At 30.3% G+C, this 19,074-nt stretch overlaps 3 protein-coding genes across 25 annotated transcripts in view; 2 read left to right on the top strand and 1 right to left on the bottom strand.

Annotated features, from left to right (window-relative positions):
* The window catches only part of LOC105258974 (PC4 and SFRS1-interacting protein), a 51,462-nt gene that overhangs the window by 4,959 nt on the left and 27,429 nt on the right, over positions 1-19,074 (top strand). The window contains exon 13 of one of the 2 annotated variants that reach the window (XM_011270594.3): positions 15,299-15,471. The exons of the other annotated variant lie outside the window; for it this stretch is intronic. Within the exon in view, the coding sequence (XP_011268896.1) occupies positions 15,299-15,308 (10 nt within the window). The 3' untranslated portion in view covers positions 15,309-15,471. Of the gene's footprint in view, positions 1-15,298; positions 15,472-19,074 lie in introns of those variants that run through there. 2 annotated transcript variants of the gene reach the window in all.
* On the top strand, positions 2,817-4,762 carry LOC109610560 (putative gustatory receptor 28b). Of its 2 annotated transcripts, none has more exons than XM_020029916.2 (4): positions 2,817-4,027; positions 4,161-4,229; positions 4,304-4,393; positions 4,511-4,762. In XM_020029916.2, exons 1-4 carry the CDS (start codon positions 2,903-2,905, stop codon positions 4,604-4,606), a joined length of 1,380 nt encoding a protein of 459 aa, XP_019885475.1. In that variant the 5' UTR covers positions 2,817-2,902; the 3' UTR covers positions 4,607-4,762. The 2 variants fall into 2 exon arrangements, with proteins under 2 accessions (XP_019885475.1, XP_019885476.1); XM_020029917.2 differs by having other exon boundaries at positions 4,290-4,393; positions 4,511-4,640.
* The window catches only part of LOC105258975 (sodium-driven chloride bicarbonate exchanger), a 48,503-nt gene continuing 37,158 nt past the window's right edge, over positions 7,730-19,074 (bottom strand). For 13 of the 21 annotated variants that reach the window (XM_025415359.1, XM_011270597.3, XM_011270600.3 and 10 more), the window contains 12 exons: positions 18,537-18,743; positions 17,940-18,352; positions 17,582-17,747; positions 17,091-17,249; positions 16,495-16,644; positions 15,833-16,108; positions 15,290-15,679; positions 15,037-15,144; positions 14,683-14,817; positions 10,832-11,013; positions 10,139-10,262; positions 7,730-8,695 (listed from right to left, as the gene is read on the bottom strand). In XM_025415359.1, the coding sequence (XP_025271144.1) occupies positions 8,618-8,695; positions 10,139-10,262; positions 10,832-11,013; positions 14,683-14,817; positions 15,037-15,144; positions 15,290-15,679; positions 15,833-16,108; positions 16,495-16,644; positions 17,091-17,249; positions 17,582-17,747; positions 17,940-18,352; positions 18,537-18,743 (2,388 nt within the window). In that variant the 3' untranslated portion in view covers positions 7,730-8,617. Of the gene's footprint in view, positions 8,696-9,781; positions 10,263-10,831; positions 11,014-14,682; positions 14,818-15,036; positions 15,145-15,289; positions 15,680-15,832; positions 16,109-16,494; positions 16,645-17,090; positions 17,250-17,581; positions 17,748-17,939; positions 18,353-18,536; positions 18,744-19,074 lie in introns of those variants that run through there. The other 8 variants (XM_011270596.3, XM_025415356.1, XM_020029914.2 and 5 more) reach the window with 5 other exon arrangements.

Here is a 19,074-nt window from a genome sequence, read left to right as displayed (position 1 = left end):
ATCAGTGTTTATCAGTGTAATAAAAAATATTAAAAATGATTGTAAAACCACTTTAAAGTTTGATTCTGTAAATGCGATCGATATAGCTTTTGCGCATGTGGAAATCAATCTCTTGAATAAGTTGTGTTATATTTTATTTCACGAGTTTGTGAATATATATTCACATTGTGCGACTGCAGTACACCTGCATCATCACTTGATACAATATTTGCAATCATTACTGGTCACAATTAACTGGATAAGATCAGGCAAATATTCACTGTCAGAGATTATTCAATAAAAATGGCTAATATAATAGATAAAATCAGAACGACACATGCATAGTATTTTTACTTGACAGTTAAATAATGCTGTCATGTATCGAAATACTAGTCTTTGTATATTCGGGTAGTGCCATGGAGAAAATTTGTAAAAAGCACATAAACACTATTTACACAAAACTTATTTACTTGTTTAATTAATACAATTGATGTTAGCGATAAACGTTACATATTACATAAAAATAATGCAATGAACGATAGGAAAATAGTCCTATATTTGCATTTTATTTCAAGATTAGAAACGTTTTATTCCGCGTTTTTATCGTATTTTAGAAGTTTTCTCTATTATATGAAAATAACTTTTCTCATTCTCATTGCATTTTAAAGATAAAAATGTGTTTTTTTACACATACCTATGTTTTATTTTAATATTTGTATAATACTTTCGTTTACTCAAAATATTACTATTTCGATTAATTTGATACATTAAAAGTACTCGTAAAAAGGTATCGAAATTGTACAAATTAGTGATACAAACCAAAAATTTTCGGACGTTACTATATTTTTATTACGAACATCGTGGCAATTACCGTAAACATTTTATGATACAAAATTGGTAAGTATTAAATTTTATTTTATAATTAATAATACATATATATATATATATATATATATATATATATATATATATATATAATTACGAAGAAAATATCAGAACTTATTAAGAACGTAATTTTTGTCAAAATTGGAAATTTATTAAGGACGAAATTATATCAAAAATTGGAATAACTTCCGTAACAGATGTTATCCCTTTTATTCTACAAACCGTAAATAAAAAAATTTGTTTCCATTTTCATAAAAATATAATAAAAATGTTATAATTACATTGAATTTAATATCATATAAGTTAGATTAAATTATAAATGTACATTTAATAATCACATAGGATATAATTGTAATTTTATAATCGCATATCTCGATAAAAGAAAATTTGTAAAAGTAATCTTGTTAATAAAATCGCATATCTGAAACGACGAAGATCTATGATGAGGTATGATCGATATATTTGTAATAGCTATATTTTTCTACTTTTATGTTTGCGGACTTCTATTTTTTTAATATTGTTTTTATTTGTAAGATGTCCGTAACATATGACTTATATTATTTTTTATTTCGATGTAATAAATTCAAAAATGAGTTAAAAACATTTAAAAATCAATTTTATAGAAGCAAGGTCATATTACAATGGCAATAACTGATATGAGTACTCGATTTATAATAACGTATGTGCATAGGGCGTGTACAGATACTATGGAGTAGATAATATACAAGTATATACAATCTGAGCTTATATCTCGCTTCAATGTATTACTTATTCATATAGATATTTTAGATTCATGTGAAATTAAAAAATGAAAAACATAAAAGATATTTTTAACAAATCACAAAAAGAAAGAAATATAAATTAACAAAATATAATAATAGACAAGATTTGAAATCTCATTAATTTCAAATTATACTATAAAAGAAGATAATCTAAGATAATTATACAAAAAATTCTTTAAATTACATCAAGAGAACGCAAAACAATGTTTAATACGTGAGTATTTTATATTTTTAGATAAATCATCACATGATATAAAGTTTTTGTTTATACTAAAACAAATATTTTATATAAAACAGTAAAACACATAAGAGTATACTTCAATTTATTGCAATTAAACAATTTATCGCTAAAATGAGGAAGAATTATATCGAAGGCTGAAAACATTTTCACATATTTCCATAAGAATTTAAAATAGACGCAACGGATTGAAAGTTATGAGGAAATTTTTCAAGTCATGTTTGCATTAATTACTACGATAATCTAACTAACATTAGAGTTGGAAAAATGCATAAAACTATATATTCTGTATTCATATCGTACTCGTTTATCAGACCATAGGTGACAATAAATATTCCAGAAAGTCTTACTGGATGTCACTACATGACACAACGTGCTTGCTAGTCTGTAATCTGCTATTTTATCACAGAGTCGGTATTGAATGATACAGAATAAAAATGTTAGTTTTATATTTTTTATTACACGCTTATGAGTCTCGTGAACTTAATATTTAATGTTTTGCATACATGATGCGATCACGAGAAAGTCATTTGTGAAAGTTCCTCGCTACATACATTCAGTGCCTTCGCATGAATAAAGCGCGACACAGAGCGCAGTGACTTTATTAATTTGTATAATTAATCTTGTATGACATTTAAACAAATATGATTAATTTTGACTTGCAATAATTGGAAAGTTAGATATCGATAAATAACAGGCATACACACATATTTTTTCATTTAATTATACATATGTGAAACGATATTATCTTATAAGTTAACAAGCAAGACTTCAAATTATAATGTATAAATTTAAAGAAATATTTATACACAAAGATAGTTTATAAAAGTATATACGTATGTAAATGTAATGGTAATATAAAATGTATGTATATTGAACTGAAATATGAAAACAACAGAGAGAGAAAATATTTATAGATTATGAGAGAAGGCATGAATATACATAAATTGATAAAGTCTAACAGAGAAGAGCTAGAAGAGAAGAGTTAGAAGAAAAAAGCTTAACTTTAAATTGAATTATGGAAAAAAATAATCATCGCAAGAATGAAGAAAATAATCATCGCAAGAATATCTCCGGTTCGAGTGATTTAATTTTCACAAATGCTAATATTTCCAATTTCTTAAGAAATCTAAATAAAATGAATATCGCCGTGGAAAAAGTTAACAAACAGAAAGTAAGATCACATCAGGATTCTCTCTGGATGCTTCGGATGTTAATAATATTTTTCAAGCTCATCGGTCTTGCTACGTTCATTCGTCGTATTGATACTTCGAAAAAGAGAACATTATACATATTCCAGTATTCCGAATTTGGCATCATCTACAATGGCGTACTAATCAGCTTAATGGTCGCTTCGAACTATCTATCGATACCGTATAGAATTAAAATAAAGTACGAGAACAAGTCGAACTTGACCGTAATTATCGAACTTGTGCAAACTATACTGGGCACCATCGTAATCTGCACGATTCTGTTCTTCTATTGCGTCGATCAGAAATCCTTTATACGAATCATAAACCGATTGACGGATATTGAACATGAGATTGATCATTTATATCGCCTGTATAGTCCGTTGCAACGACAACGTGTCTTATGGACTATGATTCTCGTCTACATTTCGAACAATTGCCTATTGATCGTTCTCCTGATCTCTGAGGTTCTGGCCTTTCACACGACTCCAGTCTCCTGGCTGACAGACATTCTACCGACATTTCATGTGGGGTGGATGATAATACAGTACTTTATGCTGGTTACGATTATCCAGACAGATTTCATGGACGTGAATCGGGCAATACAGAACTTATCCAGGACACCGGATCTTCGATCGCAATCCTTCTATCAGACGCGCCGCGTGATCGTCAGCAACTCTACTATTAATCAGCTACTGCAACTGCGAGATGTGCATTATAATCTTTGTGAAATCTCAGAGAACGTGTCGAATTTCTATTCATTGCCAATACTCTTTGGCGTCACTTTCCTTTTTTTGTCACTTATATATAACGGCTACTATCTTCTTTCGCCTCTGATGATATCTGACGAAGTTTTAGAATATGTGGTTTTTAGTAATACCGTCATCTGGTTAATATATCTGACTTATCCCATTTTTCTCCTCACCAACAGGATTACTAGGATTATGAATGAGGTAGGATAATGCAAATTCAGCTTGCGTATCATGCTCTAATTTGTGCTTTAATTATTTTACTGGTGAAAAACGAAATAAAATAGAATGTTTTACAAAATTACGTGGCATTATTCCAATTACAAATCTATTATAGATGGAGAAAACGGGTAATATAGTGCATAACGTCTTAAGTTGTGCGATTGGCAAAGAAGCAAGATCAGAGGTAATTATAAATGAATCTCTTAACGACACTCTTTGTTATAACATTCGACATTGATTATAGATTTATTGTTATAGCTCAAGCAATTTTCGCTTCAAATATTACATCGTAAGATACGGTTCACAGCTAATGGATACTTCACGCTTGATAACAGTTTCCTTTATTCGGTGAGAATATTGAGAATAATGTTCGAAATATGTCTGATGAGAAGGAGAGAAAATTAAAAATTCCCATAAGTAATAAACTATAATAATATACAACTTAGTAATAATAATTTTCATCAGCTGATCGGTACCGTGGTGACGTACCTGGTGATACTTGTACAATTTCAAATGGGAAGTTCGAGATCACAACGTAATTGTACTCGTCAAGATTCGTAAAATGCAGAATGAAATAACAAATTGAAGATAATAGAATAACGATGTATTAGGAAGTTTCTTGACTTGAAGAACTTTACAAATTCAATTAAGGATGTCGACGTATATGCAGAATTGCGTCTCCGTAACTTTCTAATGTAATTTAATTTAATATGTATACATATATATTTAATTCTAGGATTTTAATTCTAGAATTGAAGGATGTAAAGGTGTAAAAAATATATATGTTGTACATAAATTACATATAATTATCAATTAATTTATTATATTATACATCATATCAATTTGAATGGCACCCGATTACTATAGGGTACAATGGAATTCTAGTACAAATTTCTCTAATGCGTGAACTTTTTTCCATCTTTCTCACAAGAATGTCTTATAACGATCAATTTTCTTACGCCATAGATTGCACTTTCTGTTATACCGGCTCGGAAATTTTTCAGACAAACATTAAACACGATGGTCGTTAAAAGCTATTAAAATTCATACAAGTGTCATAGTTTGTTTCTCAATGCGGTCCTATCTGGCTGTAGCGTAGGCCCACGTTTATGAATATCACTTTGTATAACAGAAATAGCAATCTTTGTACATTTAATAATTCCACATTAAATTTTAAAGTAACACAGTATATGGTTTATAGTTATATGACAGACATTTCAGCTACTTTCCTTGTCGACTAGGAAACAAGTTTCCGAGACGATCTTTCCTAATCACAACCAATTAAATACTATGTCGGCGAATTATAGCCCATTCGTCATCGTGAATTCGCTACGAAATTTATGCGCGAAACTATGCTCTTCCAATGTGTGATAGAATCTTTCTCTTCACATCGAAGATCAATGTTGCGTGATATGTGGAACGCATTATACATACACATATCATACATACATTTTTCCATAAATTTATATTATATTTTTTTACATATTACATATTCATAAATTTTACATGCACGTTTATACCCGCATTCCTAAGATTATGGCACGCTTTTTCTCTCTAGACATTTTTATTCATTCCGTTTACAATACAACACTTCGTATCTCCAAATGTCACACTATGTAGCATTAATATTGCAATAACAGATAAGCGTTGTTAATGTTTAACAAACGCATATTTGCGCATGACTTTCAAGTGATCTAAATATTTTACGCGTGGACGCGCACATTTTCTTTTTCTAAAAATATACTAAAAGTACGTACACGCGATTATACTTTCCAGCACGATATAAATGTTTTATATTGTTTTAACATTGTAGGTCTTCCCTTGAGTGCATTCCTACGCATTTTGAATATTTAAGTTTCTCATTGGCTTCATTGAAATTTTTTTTCAAACTACTCATTATAGCAAAATGTTCGTATAAAAAAATGTATAAACGTTTTAGCTTAAAATTCAATTTTAGAAGAAGTTCCATATGGATATTTACGTCTTAAATAATATCGTATTTTATTAATAAGCTGAATTGAAAAGCTAATTTTTTAAGATCCTTTATCATTACGATACAGATCTACTGCAGATCGTTTGAGAAAAGATTCTTTTGTTTATATTCTGATCCTATATTCCATAAGTTACATACGTTATTTATCAATGCAAATATTCTGTCGGTTTGATATGAAAAGTTCTGAAATTAATTACCTCAATTATTTTATTAAAGTTGATAATAAAGTGTATTTGAATAAAATATTTTGTATTACGTAAGTTAATCAAAGTTAAAAAATTATGTTTTTCAAGAATATAGTATACTAAAAATTCTCTTTTCTATTCAATTAATTAAAATATCAATAAACAATTATTTATTTCATATACGACAGAATATATCCATTATCAGTAAAGTGGTAAGAATTGTCGCATAATTATTATATATCATAGGATATATGAATCCAGTTATATTTTTCTTCTTTAATCACGAATAACATTGATTATTCTTCAAGAAATTGCTTTTTATTACTGTATCTTACTTTATAGGACATTACATATTGCATCTATATTTTTTATAGTACGTAAAATTTTCATTGCAACAAAGAAATTAATTTTACTATGATTAAAATGTATATATTGTCTTTGATGACTAGGTGGGCGTATCCAAATATAAAAAAAGTCATGAAAATAAAATTTTAAAATTTAGTTTGCATGAAATTTTAGCTATAATCTAGAACTTTATAAAATAACAAAGATATTTATTTTTTGTCTAAAATAAAATTTTTATCTTAAAATATCAATAAAAAAAATAATTTACTATATATATAATAACTAATTTCAACTACGAACGAATATACGCGGAAAAAGTTCCCTGTTCAAAAATTGCACAATATTAGTATTTCGGAACAGAAGAAGTCGTATCATTGTATCATTTAGGAGTAAAGAATAATTATTAATTTGTAAACATAACAGTTTCTTTCTTTTACTCTTAGGCCCAGTTGCACCAACATTATTTTAGTTTTAAGCGAAACTTAAATATATGTCTTTATTTAGAAAGAAAGATAAAGATAGACATATATTTAAGTCTCGCTTAAAGCCAAAATAACGTTGGTACAACCGACCCTTGGTTCACAACAATTTCAATAATTTTTGGTCGATAGTATTGAATTAGATGATAAATAGATGATTTAAATGCTTTCTTAACAAGCGATAGTTGCCGGATTTTTTTTTAGTACGTACCATATTCACTTGCCAGATCCCTCAAAGGAAGCATATGTATAATATATGATTAACGTATATATTGTGGGGTTTGTTTGGCATGATTGTAAAGTTACTTTAACTACTATATCTACACGCAGAAATATATTATTGCACGGTAATACGATATTCTTATATATTTTTTCTATGATTTACATAATTAGATGTTGTTACGATGAACTTAAAGCTATGTGTCAAACTCTATCTGTCAATATTCAAATATTCGAATAATTGGAATTGTACAGTTTGGATATCTGCATCATGATATAATATAATCTGCATCACTTTTTATCATTACTTTTATTTATTATAATTTATTTCATACATGTCAATCTATGATAATGATCGATAATGAAAATTATTGGTATTAATTATATGAATATTTGAATAGATTAAAGCTTGAATAAATTCTTCACGGGCCGTGATTGAAAACTCGAACTGTATTATGTAATTTTTCTTATATTTTATAAATGCCATGTATATGTTTGTTTAGTGTCGCAATTTGGAAAAATGTGCGTCCCTTCATGAATTTCTAGCATAGATATACTATTATTATTGGCTTATATAAATCATATAAATCTTATTAATTCAAATCGTGTATATCGTTTAAAGAAAGATATATAATAATATAGAAGTATATTATATTTTACATTCTGTCGTCACTAAACATAGAAACATGTTTTATCGTACGCCTTATTATTTCAAAGAATTTTTTCGAACTTTAGAATTCTTCTTATGGTCTCTCCTGGTATATGATTAAATTAATAAAAAAGAATTATTTATTAAATAATTATTAGAAAGAATATAGATATACGTTGTCTCTTCTGTTCCCACATACTTTATAATTGTTTTTATATGAACATCAAACGGTTTTAGCAACCTGTACTAATATCGAGAGGGAAATATTTCATAAAATCACAATTGGACACTATTAGCGAATCTTGTTGAATTGTTCTATATACATTGTTAGAATGTGTATGATCAGAGAGAATCTCATTTACAATTGAGTATAAATCGCAGAGGATCGCGAAATTCGACGCACGCATTGTTCGCTAAATATAATACAAATATAATACATTAAAGAGACAATTAATAAAAAATAATGATAATGTTTATTTTTTATAGATATCCCTTTGGATAAGGATAATCATATTTGGGAAATTAGACATAATTATCATTTCAAATCGTCAGTTCAATGGTGATTTATGAGATCAGAATAGAGGTTATAGAAAGAGAAACAGTATCGAAATGAAATGATTAATAATAAAATTAATAATAAATTAATAATAATTATATGCCGCACTAATATATATTTAATAATTCATTTCTGCTGTCTTCTTATTAAACGGAAGTTTCGGCTGAGGTAGTACCATTTGCTTTTAAAGAATTGATGCTTTCCTTGGATCGTATTAAATCTACCTGAAATAATTGAATTAAAAAACGTTCATTAATTTCAAGCAACGTTATTTTTTAAAATTCGAGCATTGTTGTATTTAAAATTTGCTTTGATATATCTTTCCTGAAATTTTTCTAACAAGATATGTATTGAATTATTTTTTGCTATCATTCATAAGAGTTTCTATAAATTTAAAGAATTCGAACAATTAAACATGTTATATGTATAATTAAAAGTTGTTTCATAATTATTCATTTGATTACAATAATTATGAGAAGAGAATGTAAAACTAAAGAAAAAAGTAGTATAAAGATAAAGATAGCACTGTGTGTGTAGATACTATATATATATGTATATATATACATATATATATAGTGTGTATATATATATATATATATATATATATATATATTTATTTAAAAAAATTTCCGAATAGTTTTAATAAATTGGCTTTAAATTGGTTTTAATAAATTTATTAAAATGAGAATTTTTTTGACAAATTGGACATTTGTTCTTTTCTTCATTTTTTCTTTTATTTATGGATATAATTTTATTAATGAAATAATGAAAAAAGTAGTTTTTAATGTTCATGCAACGGTAAAAAAGGTAGCTAATATAATGAAAAAAAAGAAAGAAACATGCAATTATAGATGCTTTCATTCCATCTTACAAGAAGAGAAAACGTTATATCAATTTATTTCTTCTTAAATTCGCACTTTACATCCTTCTTCGATTATTTTCTATGATTACCTTTTTTTATATGACAAAATACATATAAAGTTAACTACTGTACACATAATAAATAATTTAAATGGAAAATGGAACTTTTGTGAATGAGAAATGAGTCTAGAGCTACATGTAACGTCTTCTCAATCAGTGTTTAATTATTTCGGTGCATAAATCAACGCAGAATACGTGCATATATATTTCTATATTTCTATAAGCAAAGCTGAATCTCATAGACGATTATGTTGTTATATAAAATTGCTATGAAAAGAATGAAACATATATAACATAGTGACAAATTTGATAGACTAGTAACAATAAACATAAAAAAATTCTCTTCTTTATACATGGTTTAATTATACAATGAAGCTTTTATAAATATACAATATAAAATAAAGCTTGGAATCTAAATACTCTAAGTCACGTAGAATTGCATGCATTACGCGAATTAATATTTCATGTACATGGGCACATCGTTGTTACATGATAAAAGATTCTCATCACATTCTTGTCGTCTATGAAAATCTATTTTTTCTACGACGAGTCGTCCACGTTTGAATTCGCTTTTACGTCGACTCGACGAGGGCTGGTCATGCCGTCCTCGTTTGTAAGTTTACTCACAGCGGCGGTGCATAGGATATGTTGCATGCCGGTATGTTGGTGCTCTTGCTGTGTGTCTTGCCATATGAATTGTCGGTTTTTGGTGATGGTGATGGTAGTTAGAATTTAGAGTCATTTACGTTTGTCACCTTGATAGAGATTCCACTGTCATCTTCGTCTTCTTCGGTCATCGTCGTCAGTCTCGTTGTCTCATCGGTCAACAGCGAGATGTCCTTCTTCGGATGCTTCTTTTGTTTTCCTACACTATGCGTCAAATAATTATATAATAATTTTCTACAATTAATAGTCTTCATATTAACTTCCGGTTTCTCCGTTTGAAAAACATTAGAATTTTCATATTTATTGCTAGGAAAATATTAGAGAAAATATCCCTGATATTTTTGTTTCATGATATTTTAATAATTGTTTATTCGCTTTCGGCTCTCTTCTTTCGATATCTAAATTTTATATCGACGTAATTTTTGCATTGATTTTTTATATGAATATATAAGTAAGATATTTGATCAACTATGGATAGATTATTGCACAATCTTGAAAAAGGTTTTTCATAAAAACATCCTTGCATGCACTTTAAAACCAAATAAAAAAAAATAATAATATACACAAAAAAATATACATATAATATAAGAATATAAAATATAAGGAACAAAATGTAATACATTATAAAAAGTATTATTATTGAAAAAAACTGAAATAAAAATAAGAAGACAACGAAATAATTTTTGTTCCACTTTTCATATCTTATTTGATTTTATATATCCTGCTTTAATCTTTGCAACGTTATGTACAATTGTTCGAAATTCGATACCTACTTGATTAGTGATTTTGATTGCTTTAATTTTTCGTTGCCTTCGTTGACCTGTTGCCAGATACCGGTCTTATTCACCTCCTCGCTGATATTGATACTCGCTAGAGGAATCTTCATGATATTCCCATTAGCCAAAGAAATTTGAATATTTCCCGGTGGTCCATATCCCATCGTCTCGGTCGGATCCTGTGAAATGAATTAAACGATAGTGAGTATCGATGTTGATACGCGATTGATTTCTACCAGAGGCCATGCAGAAATTCAAGCAAACTTTGCGTTGCCTTTAAATTGCTGGGAAGCAGGCATGATGTCAGATGCTGCTTGCCAGCATGTTTCATGAACTAGTCAATTATACGTGACAATAAATTATAGATGTACACAAGGGAAGTAATAATGACAAAAGAGGGAACTCGCGTATAACGCTAGAAATTAATTCGTAAGAGTATGACTCTTTATATGTAGATAAACCTAAAAGAAAAAATGCACCTGAAAAATTAGTGCGACGAGCCCATGACAAATGGAATCAGTTTTGTGTGATTTGAGAAAAATGATTCTCTATAAAATAGATGTGTACAAATGTATATATGTATTATAACAATGGTTCTGCTTGCCTCGCGTAATATAAATAATGAGATATTATTCTGTCCGCGTATAACGATCGGTTACGGTTTTATTGATTGAGATAGCAACGATATTGATGCTTATACTTTAAAGAGAATATGTATCATTAACACGCGTTTGCAATTATATTAAATTATTCAGAATGAATGAATAAAAGGGTCTGTGTATGCGTAAATGCATACATTATTAATTTAATATTAATCAATATTCCTTTGTATTTAATAATACAAACAATTTTTTTTAAATATGACCTCTTTTGACAATCAACCGAGCATAAGCTACAATAAATCATCGCTGTCGTCATGCGAAACGCGGAAAATTTGTAACATGCCATTGCGATCGATTTAGCGGCGCGTGATTGACATGATTGCAGTTGAAACGCATCCGACGCGCAATTCGGTGCGTATTCGATGCGTAAATCGACTCACAGAATCGTCAACGTCCCGAAAAGCGCCTCTCTTCGTTGAATAACGTGTAACGGGTATAAGAGATAATTCGCTGAATTTTGATTCGCTTGCTGATAAAAGAATATAGATATATGATAGTCGCTATGCGGCAAAACTACGGACGTGCACTTATAGTGACGTACCGATGACAGGCGGAGGATTCGACGACTGACGGTTTTTTTCGTTTGCGATTTCTGTACCGATATTCCGTGTTTGTCCGGCTTGTGATTTCTTTCGGTCGCTCTCTCATTTTCTCTCGTTGAATCGTCACTCTCCTCCGTGAGTCATGGTGCTTCCGGTCTCGGTTATTCCGTCTTTAATTGCATTGTTAACAACGAACGCACAGTTGTCGACTGTTATACAGTGCGACGACTCATCTAATTATTCGTTCGCGTTAAGAAATACGTAATTAGAAAAAGTATTATTTTCTTATTGATATTATTTTATCGCATTATATAAATAATTAAACACAATAATTACGTCATTTTATATATCTGTATCTAGTTACTGCTTATATTTATCCTTGTATAATTTTCAAGTTATCAATATGTTAAATTTGATAAATTTTTGAATTAATAAATTAAGTTTTAATCCAAGTTTTATTGAAAATTTTCTGAAATCGCGGAATAAAATTTTAACTCAACTACTTATATGGAAAAATTGCTTTTTGTCATCTATTTTTGACATTAACATATCTATCTCTGATTAACATTGATACTTGGAGAATAAAGTTAATATTGAAGAAAATCTTCTCTTAATATTGGAATTGATCATAGTAAATTATTATTTCTACAATTTAGTTTTTTATTAAAAATTCGAGATTTTTGTTAAACACATTAGCCTATATTTAAATTATAAAAATATAATGTATTACCCACATAAATAAATAAAAAAATTGAACTAGAATTAAAACAGCAAAAAAATAAGGCTAATTTTATAAAATATATATATAAAAAAATTCAACGACATTTATTATAAATATTATTATTATGTACTTCAAATTTTTTTATTATTATATTACTTAGTAATAATTTTCAAATTATATTAAAATCTTGATACTTCATTATTGTAAATTTGACTAAAGAAACTTTCAAGCAAGTTCAAATTACGTAAATCGTTAATTGTCTTAGGAGATGTTGAAATTATAAAAGGGTTCCGTATTTCGAAACAATAATGTATTTTTACATGATAAGATAAGTGGAAATTGTATGTACGACGGCGCATCGAATCGATACAAGAGTGGTCCACAGAGAAATATCAACGACTTGGCGATGTATTAAATGCAGGAGATACGAAACTTTCGTTTCACCGAGTCGTGATATTGATCGTGATGCGTCGATCGCTACTCGATAAATATCTTCGTTGATACCTTTTAGATAGTCGACAACCTGCTATGTATTTAATAATATATATAGTCGATTAACTGTGATTTAAAAAAATCTCTGTTTGCGCGCGCGCGATGTAATAAATATATGTATATATATTCTTCTATGGTGAACTAATTGTAATTTTATTTATTTTTTGTAGTTTACTATATTATTAAAATATAATATAGAAGAAGCGCTACACATTTTTAAATCATTCAAATGAACCAGTAAAATATTGCTTATCTCGCAATAATAATTTTCCTTAACTTAATTGTTAACAATTTATTACAGTTTGAAATATCCTGCCTACGTTACATGACTATACCATAATATTACTTATTCTCGCGATTACATTATATTGTAACAAAATCTCTCAGAGTTTTATATTTCTACTTTAAATTCGCCTAAAATTATAAATAGCAAACAAAGAGCATTATGCATCATAGAATAACGTGTTCATCATAGAAGAATAATCGGTAATCTGGAGCGAAATGTGGTTTGCGCAAAATAAAATTTCGGACAGCCGTCGACGTATTCGAGAAGCGTTCGCAGAAACGATCAGCATTCAACACATTATCCTAATTTGGCTACAACAACAACGCTATCGATACAAATATTTAAGATTGCGGTATCCAAAAGTCTACCGTGTTCAAAAATTCAACAACGATTATTATTACATTTACTTTAATACTGGTCGGTAAGCCACCTGGATTTAAGAATTGTTTGGCACATATGCTGGATGGAAGACGAGAGGATGGCTTTCGAGACCGAAATCTTGAGTCGTTGAAAGAATATCGAATGAAAAATTCGACGCGTAAAAGTGTTTGACAGGCAACGAGTATTTTCATAAAGTGGCAAATCCTTTCGTGCTTCGAAAGAAAAAAAAAATTTTGCGGACTGAAAACAGTCTGTGTGCGTTTTCGAAATGTTTGCATGATACCATTCTCGTCGTCTTGATGTGTTCAGGCGATAAAGCGTCCTTTGCGAAATTCTCAACCAGAAAAGAGTAAAGAGTTGTTTTGATGCAACAATAATCGTAAAAAGTATACGTTTTGCGTAGAAATATATTTATATATATATATATCACATTGGTCCACCCGTTTTTTTAAAATTATTAAAGCCCGAATTGGCTCTCTTAAATTATTCTGCATATATATGATATAATGCACTTCAAATTAAACTATATCCTAGATTATATGTCTTTACTCGAATCTGGTCTTTACGCAGCGACGAAAAACTGATTCGTTTTAGGTGACGTTCCGATCGCACGTGGTATACATGTCGTTTTCTCTGCAAAGGGCGGATTCCCCAAAGTCGGAGAGAGTTATAGTGACCACGGGGCGAGCATTCGCCAGGTGATCACCGTTTGTATGCTATTTGCGACAAGTGATGGCGTTTAATATTCGTGTCGCAGTGCTAACCTCGCCATTCTCCAGTTTCCGAAGCTCCTCGGCGTGTTTTTTGCTCGTTTCCGGCATTATATCGTCGAGGATCTTCAACTCGCGTTGCGTAAACATCAGATCCAGGGATTTACGGATGCCAATCATTACCACGAGCTGTAAAATTTGAGACAAACCTGTAATCGTTGCAAACTCTAGCGAGATTAATTGATTTATCTAAAAGATTAACTAGCTCTAGGTTTTATAAATATAATTGATTACTTCTCTTCCATTCGTAACATACAAATTAATGTTCTTAGTAGCTGTTTCTAATTATTTTAATGTAAGTTTTAAAATTACGAACCGATGGAACATCCTCAACTCCCAATTACTCACCATTAAGGGAAATAGGATAGAAGTAGAACTGAAAGATTTTATAATCCATAAACAGGCGAGGCAGGCAAGCTGGATTACAGTGAACATATGTACGCGCTTTAATGGCACCTAAAAAAATATATTTGTTTTAAAATATTGGAAGTAAAACGATAGAAATAATATTTGATTGCCAAGTATCTTAAATTTAATTTTTTGAATCTTTTTATTAAAAGGAAAATATATATAAAGCTGAGAAATTCAATCTTTTTCTTACCTGCCGAAGGAACATGTAATCTGGTTGATATTTGACGGGCATCAGCATAATCAGAATTCTATCGAAGAACTGGAGACCCTTCAACGACGCGACGCCCATGTACAGGAAGACACCGAACAACACCGGCATCGGTATATTCCTCAACATTGGTGTTAGGAACACCGAGCATCCGATCATCAGGAAAATCAATACATGAGTAACTCTCTGCTCGCGAACACCCAAAAATTGCGGCTTCTCACCCGGCGCAGCGCATTCAGATTCTAGCTTCAAGGAGTTCACGTGATTTATGGAGAGGACCGTCGCTGCGACGAACCATGGAAGTCCCATCACCGAGCATATCTGGATAAGAATCGCCAGAATGAAGAGGTCCAGATGATATCCGCATCCTTTCTGTAAAGAAAAATAAATATTAACGAAATTATTGATCGATGTCATAGTGAACCGTCAGTTATATCTTACTATTTTAATTGTCATTTAATTTATTACGCATTCACGTAATACTTGAGAATAAATAGAAATATTTCAACAAGCGTAATCGCTCACCTTTAATTTGTTCTCTTTTCTATTAACAATAACGGCTGTGATTTGCTGATCCATGAAGATTAATATAGTGCCCAATAAAGCGGGGAGGCATGCGATAATAGCACTCCACAATGGATTTTGCTGAAAAGGCGAAATTATCCATCCTCGTTCTTCTAACGTTGGTTTGAACTCTGCCGGTACCTCCAACTTTGGCGTTGGGATGCCCACGAAATGATCCAATGTGCTCATAGAGAATATTGCGATTATTACTGCGAAGTCGCTCACCACTTGTCTTACCTGAAATAATAACAGGATATTAAGAAATAAATTCGTGTACTAGACATGAAAATAAATTATTGGATTTTTGATATGAAGAAGAAATGTAATTATGTTGAGATATCAACAATGAAATTAAGAAGCATCCATAAATACAGTTAATATGTATAATATCATATTAAATATATTATTTAATAATTTAATAATTTAATAATTTAATATTAATAATTATATTAAATATATGACGATTAATGGTCACTATAGGAAAATTTGAAATATAAAAGTAATGATGAATTTTGAAACTATTTTCTTTAATTAGAAAGCTAAAGTTTTGATACGTTGATTATTTTTAAAATTCTTCTCAATTTTATTTTATGTTTATCTTCTCAATTTTATTTTATGTTTACCTTCGAGGGGAAAAATAAAGCGTTCTTGAAATCCTTGAGCTCGATTGACAATAAGAACGTGCCTATGAATAGAATAATTGACATGAGGAACACATCGGGTACATAATGCGGTGCGTTGCAGCCGTCGCCCACCATCGTACCATTGTAATTCTGAAAGAAGCAATAATGAACAAGATGCCAAAGGGAAATCATAACCAAGAGCGTATTTTCTCTCCGATTCTGAACCTAGTAATCTAGTTGCTCGCAGGAACTTGTAATTTTTCAAAAAGGATATACTAGAAAAAACGTACGTGTTTGATGATTGTGATTGAACATAACGAGATGTTTGTGTATATCTTTGACATTTCTTTTGCGTTTCTTACCGTTCACAATTGCAGAGATATCAAACGAATTATTTAAAAGAGTACAATTTTTATAACGAAATGCACGCGATAAACTAGAAAAAATAAAGGTCATATTGATATCTTTGTTGATAGAGTTTATTAATTAAAGTGCATTCAATGTCGACAGATCTCAAAAGTTCTAATGCAACGAAATTATTTGTTGTTTTCTAGCTAAACAGAACTATAAATAGAAAATAATTGTATGTTGTTTACCTCGCAAGCTGTTTTATCCAATGTCGTCCAATTCACGTTATCATAACTGGATGGCAGACTGATGTTTGGTGATTTGCACCAGCAATTGTAGTCCAATGTTTCGCTTGAATAGGTATTCAAAGGATATTTCTTGCCGATCGACAATACATTCTCGATAGCCTAAAATGATATTGATACGCTTAATAATAAATTAGAGTACTATCATAACATCTCTTTTAATATGAAAAATTTTTGATTAGTACAATAAATATTATAATTGCTGATGATAAATTATCTCTCATTTTCTCACTTCTATAATTTGCATAATAAATAATAGTTTAATAATAAAAAAATAGTAAAAATAGTTTCATGCTAAATTGTAAAAAAATTCAAATAATTATCTTTTGCGATTTCTTTAATGACTTTAAAACGATGAAAAAAATTTCGAAAGATTTATTGATATAAAATATCTATCTATGATATATGATAGATGCTGTTACGATTTTTCTCACCTTATAGATAAAGATGAAGGCGATGAGAGTTGCAAAATTCTCCTCTGTAAATCGAGTGATGTAACAGACGCAAGCACTCGCGTCAAGAGCCACGAGGATGAGTAGAATCGAGGCTATCCATGTGCCGATCCAGAAGCGAAAAGACATATAATTCCAGTCGACCTTTCTGCAAGAAGAATAACAATCTGACCAAATTATCTTGAAATCCGCGAAGAAAGAAGATGTGTTGCTGAGAAAAAATTTATATTTAATATCCTTTATCTTTGAGGAAAGTTAGGATGCTAAATTTTAGAGGAGATTTATCACTGTAAAGAGCTATTATTAGTAAAATTTTGGATCAATTTCTCTTGAGACTCACTTGCAGAATTCATAGACGATTGTCTCGAAAACCAAAACCGGGCCGGTAGAACCGAGTATAGTTAGGGGTTGGCCGGAAAAGAACCCATATCCTATGCCACAAACGAAACCGGAGACTAGTGATTCCATCGCGGCCATGTGCTTCCCAGTAGCCTCACCGAGCAGTCCACCGAAGGTAATTATTGGCGACAAACAAGCGAAATACAAGAAGATGAAAGACGCTACGCATTGAAGCGCCAGGGCGTCTTTGAAATCAGATAAATAAAACGGAGCTTTCCTTTTAATGTCATTAATCAATCCTCCAAATAATTTTCCGGATCTCGAAAGACCCGACTCCTCCCTCAGCTTCTGTTCATCAGCCTCCTCGTCGAAGTCTTCCTTAGGCTTTTCCTCCTTGGGCCTCTTCCTGACTTCCTAAGGACATCAAATTAAGTCGCGATTGAGAAGAAACGAATAGTTTTTGAACGCGTACGTTAAAGTTAAAAGTTGAAATCAGTTTTAATTTTAATGACTTCAATTGTCTGGACAATCTATTGCTGTAAATATAGCAAGAAAGAATATTTTATCGCCTTTTATTTCTGCTTGAGACTATTCTCACCTGTGATGGTATAGCAGCTGGTGGTTCTATTCGGATTGCCGGATCCCATTCACCGGGCGGTAATACCGTCACGGCGTCTAGGAACTCATCGATCCCAGCTAAGAGATGATTTCTGTTTTTCGCTTTGTAAGCCACGTCATGGAAGACTTCGTCGGACATCAAGGTCGCCATAGCCCGACCGATCTCGTGAAAACCCGAATTCCCGCCCTGATCAATTCATGCAATATAAAATATAAGCAAATATTATAAATATTACAATTTCGTCATATCCGATGTTATATTTAATTAGAAATTAAATTCATATTATATAAATAATACTATATTTGCGCGCATTGTTCAATTTATTTTCAATGACTTGTTTTAATATTAATATAATTTTATGATATTCTATTCTTTATTCTTATCTTGCACATCATTGATACGCAAATTACAGAACATTATTTTATGAACAGACCTAATTTCTTATCACCGGCACATTATATATCAATAGCAAATGATAAAAACATTTAAATTTAAAAGCAAACATATGCACATATTT

This window comes from Camponotus floridanus, unplaced genomic scaffold (assembly GCF_003227725.1).
Source record: "Camponotus floridanus strain SB8 unplaced genomic scaffold, Cflo_v7.5 scaffold12, whole genome shotgun sequence".
In the NCBI taxonomy this organism is placed as follows: domain Eukaryota; kingdom Metazoa; phylum Arthropoda; class Insecta; order Hymenoptera; family Formicidae; genus Camponotus; species Camponotus floridanus.
This window is presented reverse-complemented; position numbering and strand designations above follow the sequence as displayed.

What these genes read in the sequence shown, in the direction of transcription:
- LOC109610560 (XM_020029916.2), top strand. Translation starts at nt 2,903, where the DNA reads ATGGAAAAAAATAATCATCGCAAGAATGAAGAAAATAATCATCGCAAG. An exon ending in TTACTAGGATTATGAATGAG is followed by an intron (nt 4,028 to 4,160) that starts GTAGGATAATGC and finishes AATCTATTATAG; the next exon opens with ATGGAGAAAACGGGTAATAT. An exon ending in GCAAAGAAGCAAGATCAGAG is followed by an intron (nt 4,230 to 4,303) that starts GTAATTATAAAT and finishes TTATTGTTATAG; the next exon opens with CTCAAGCAATTTTCGCTTCA.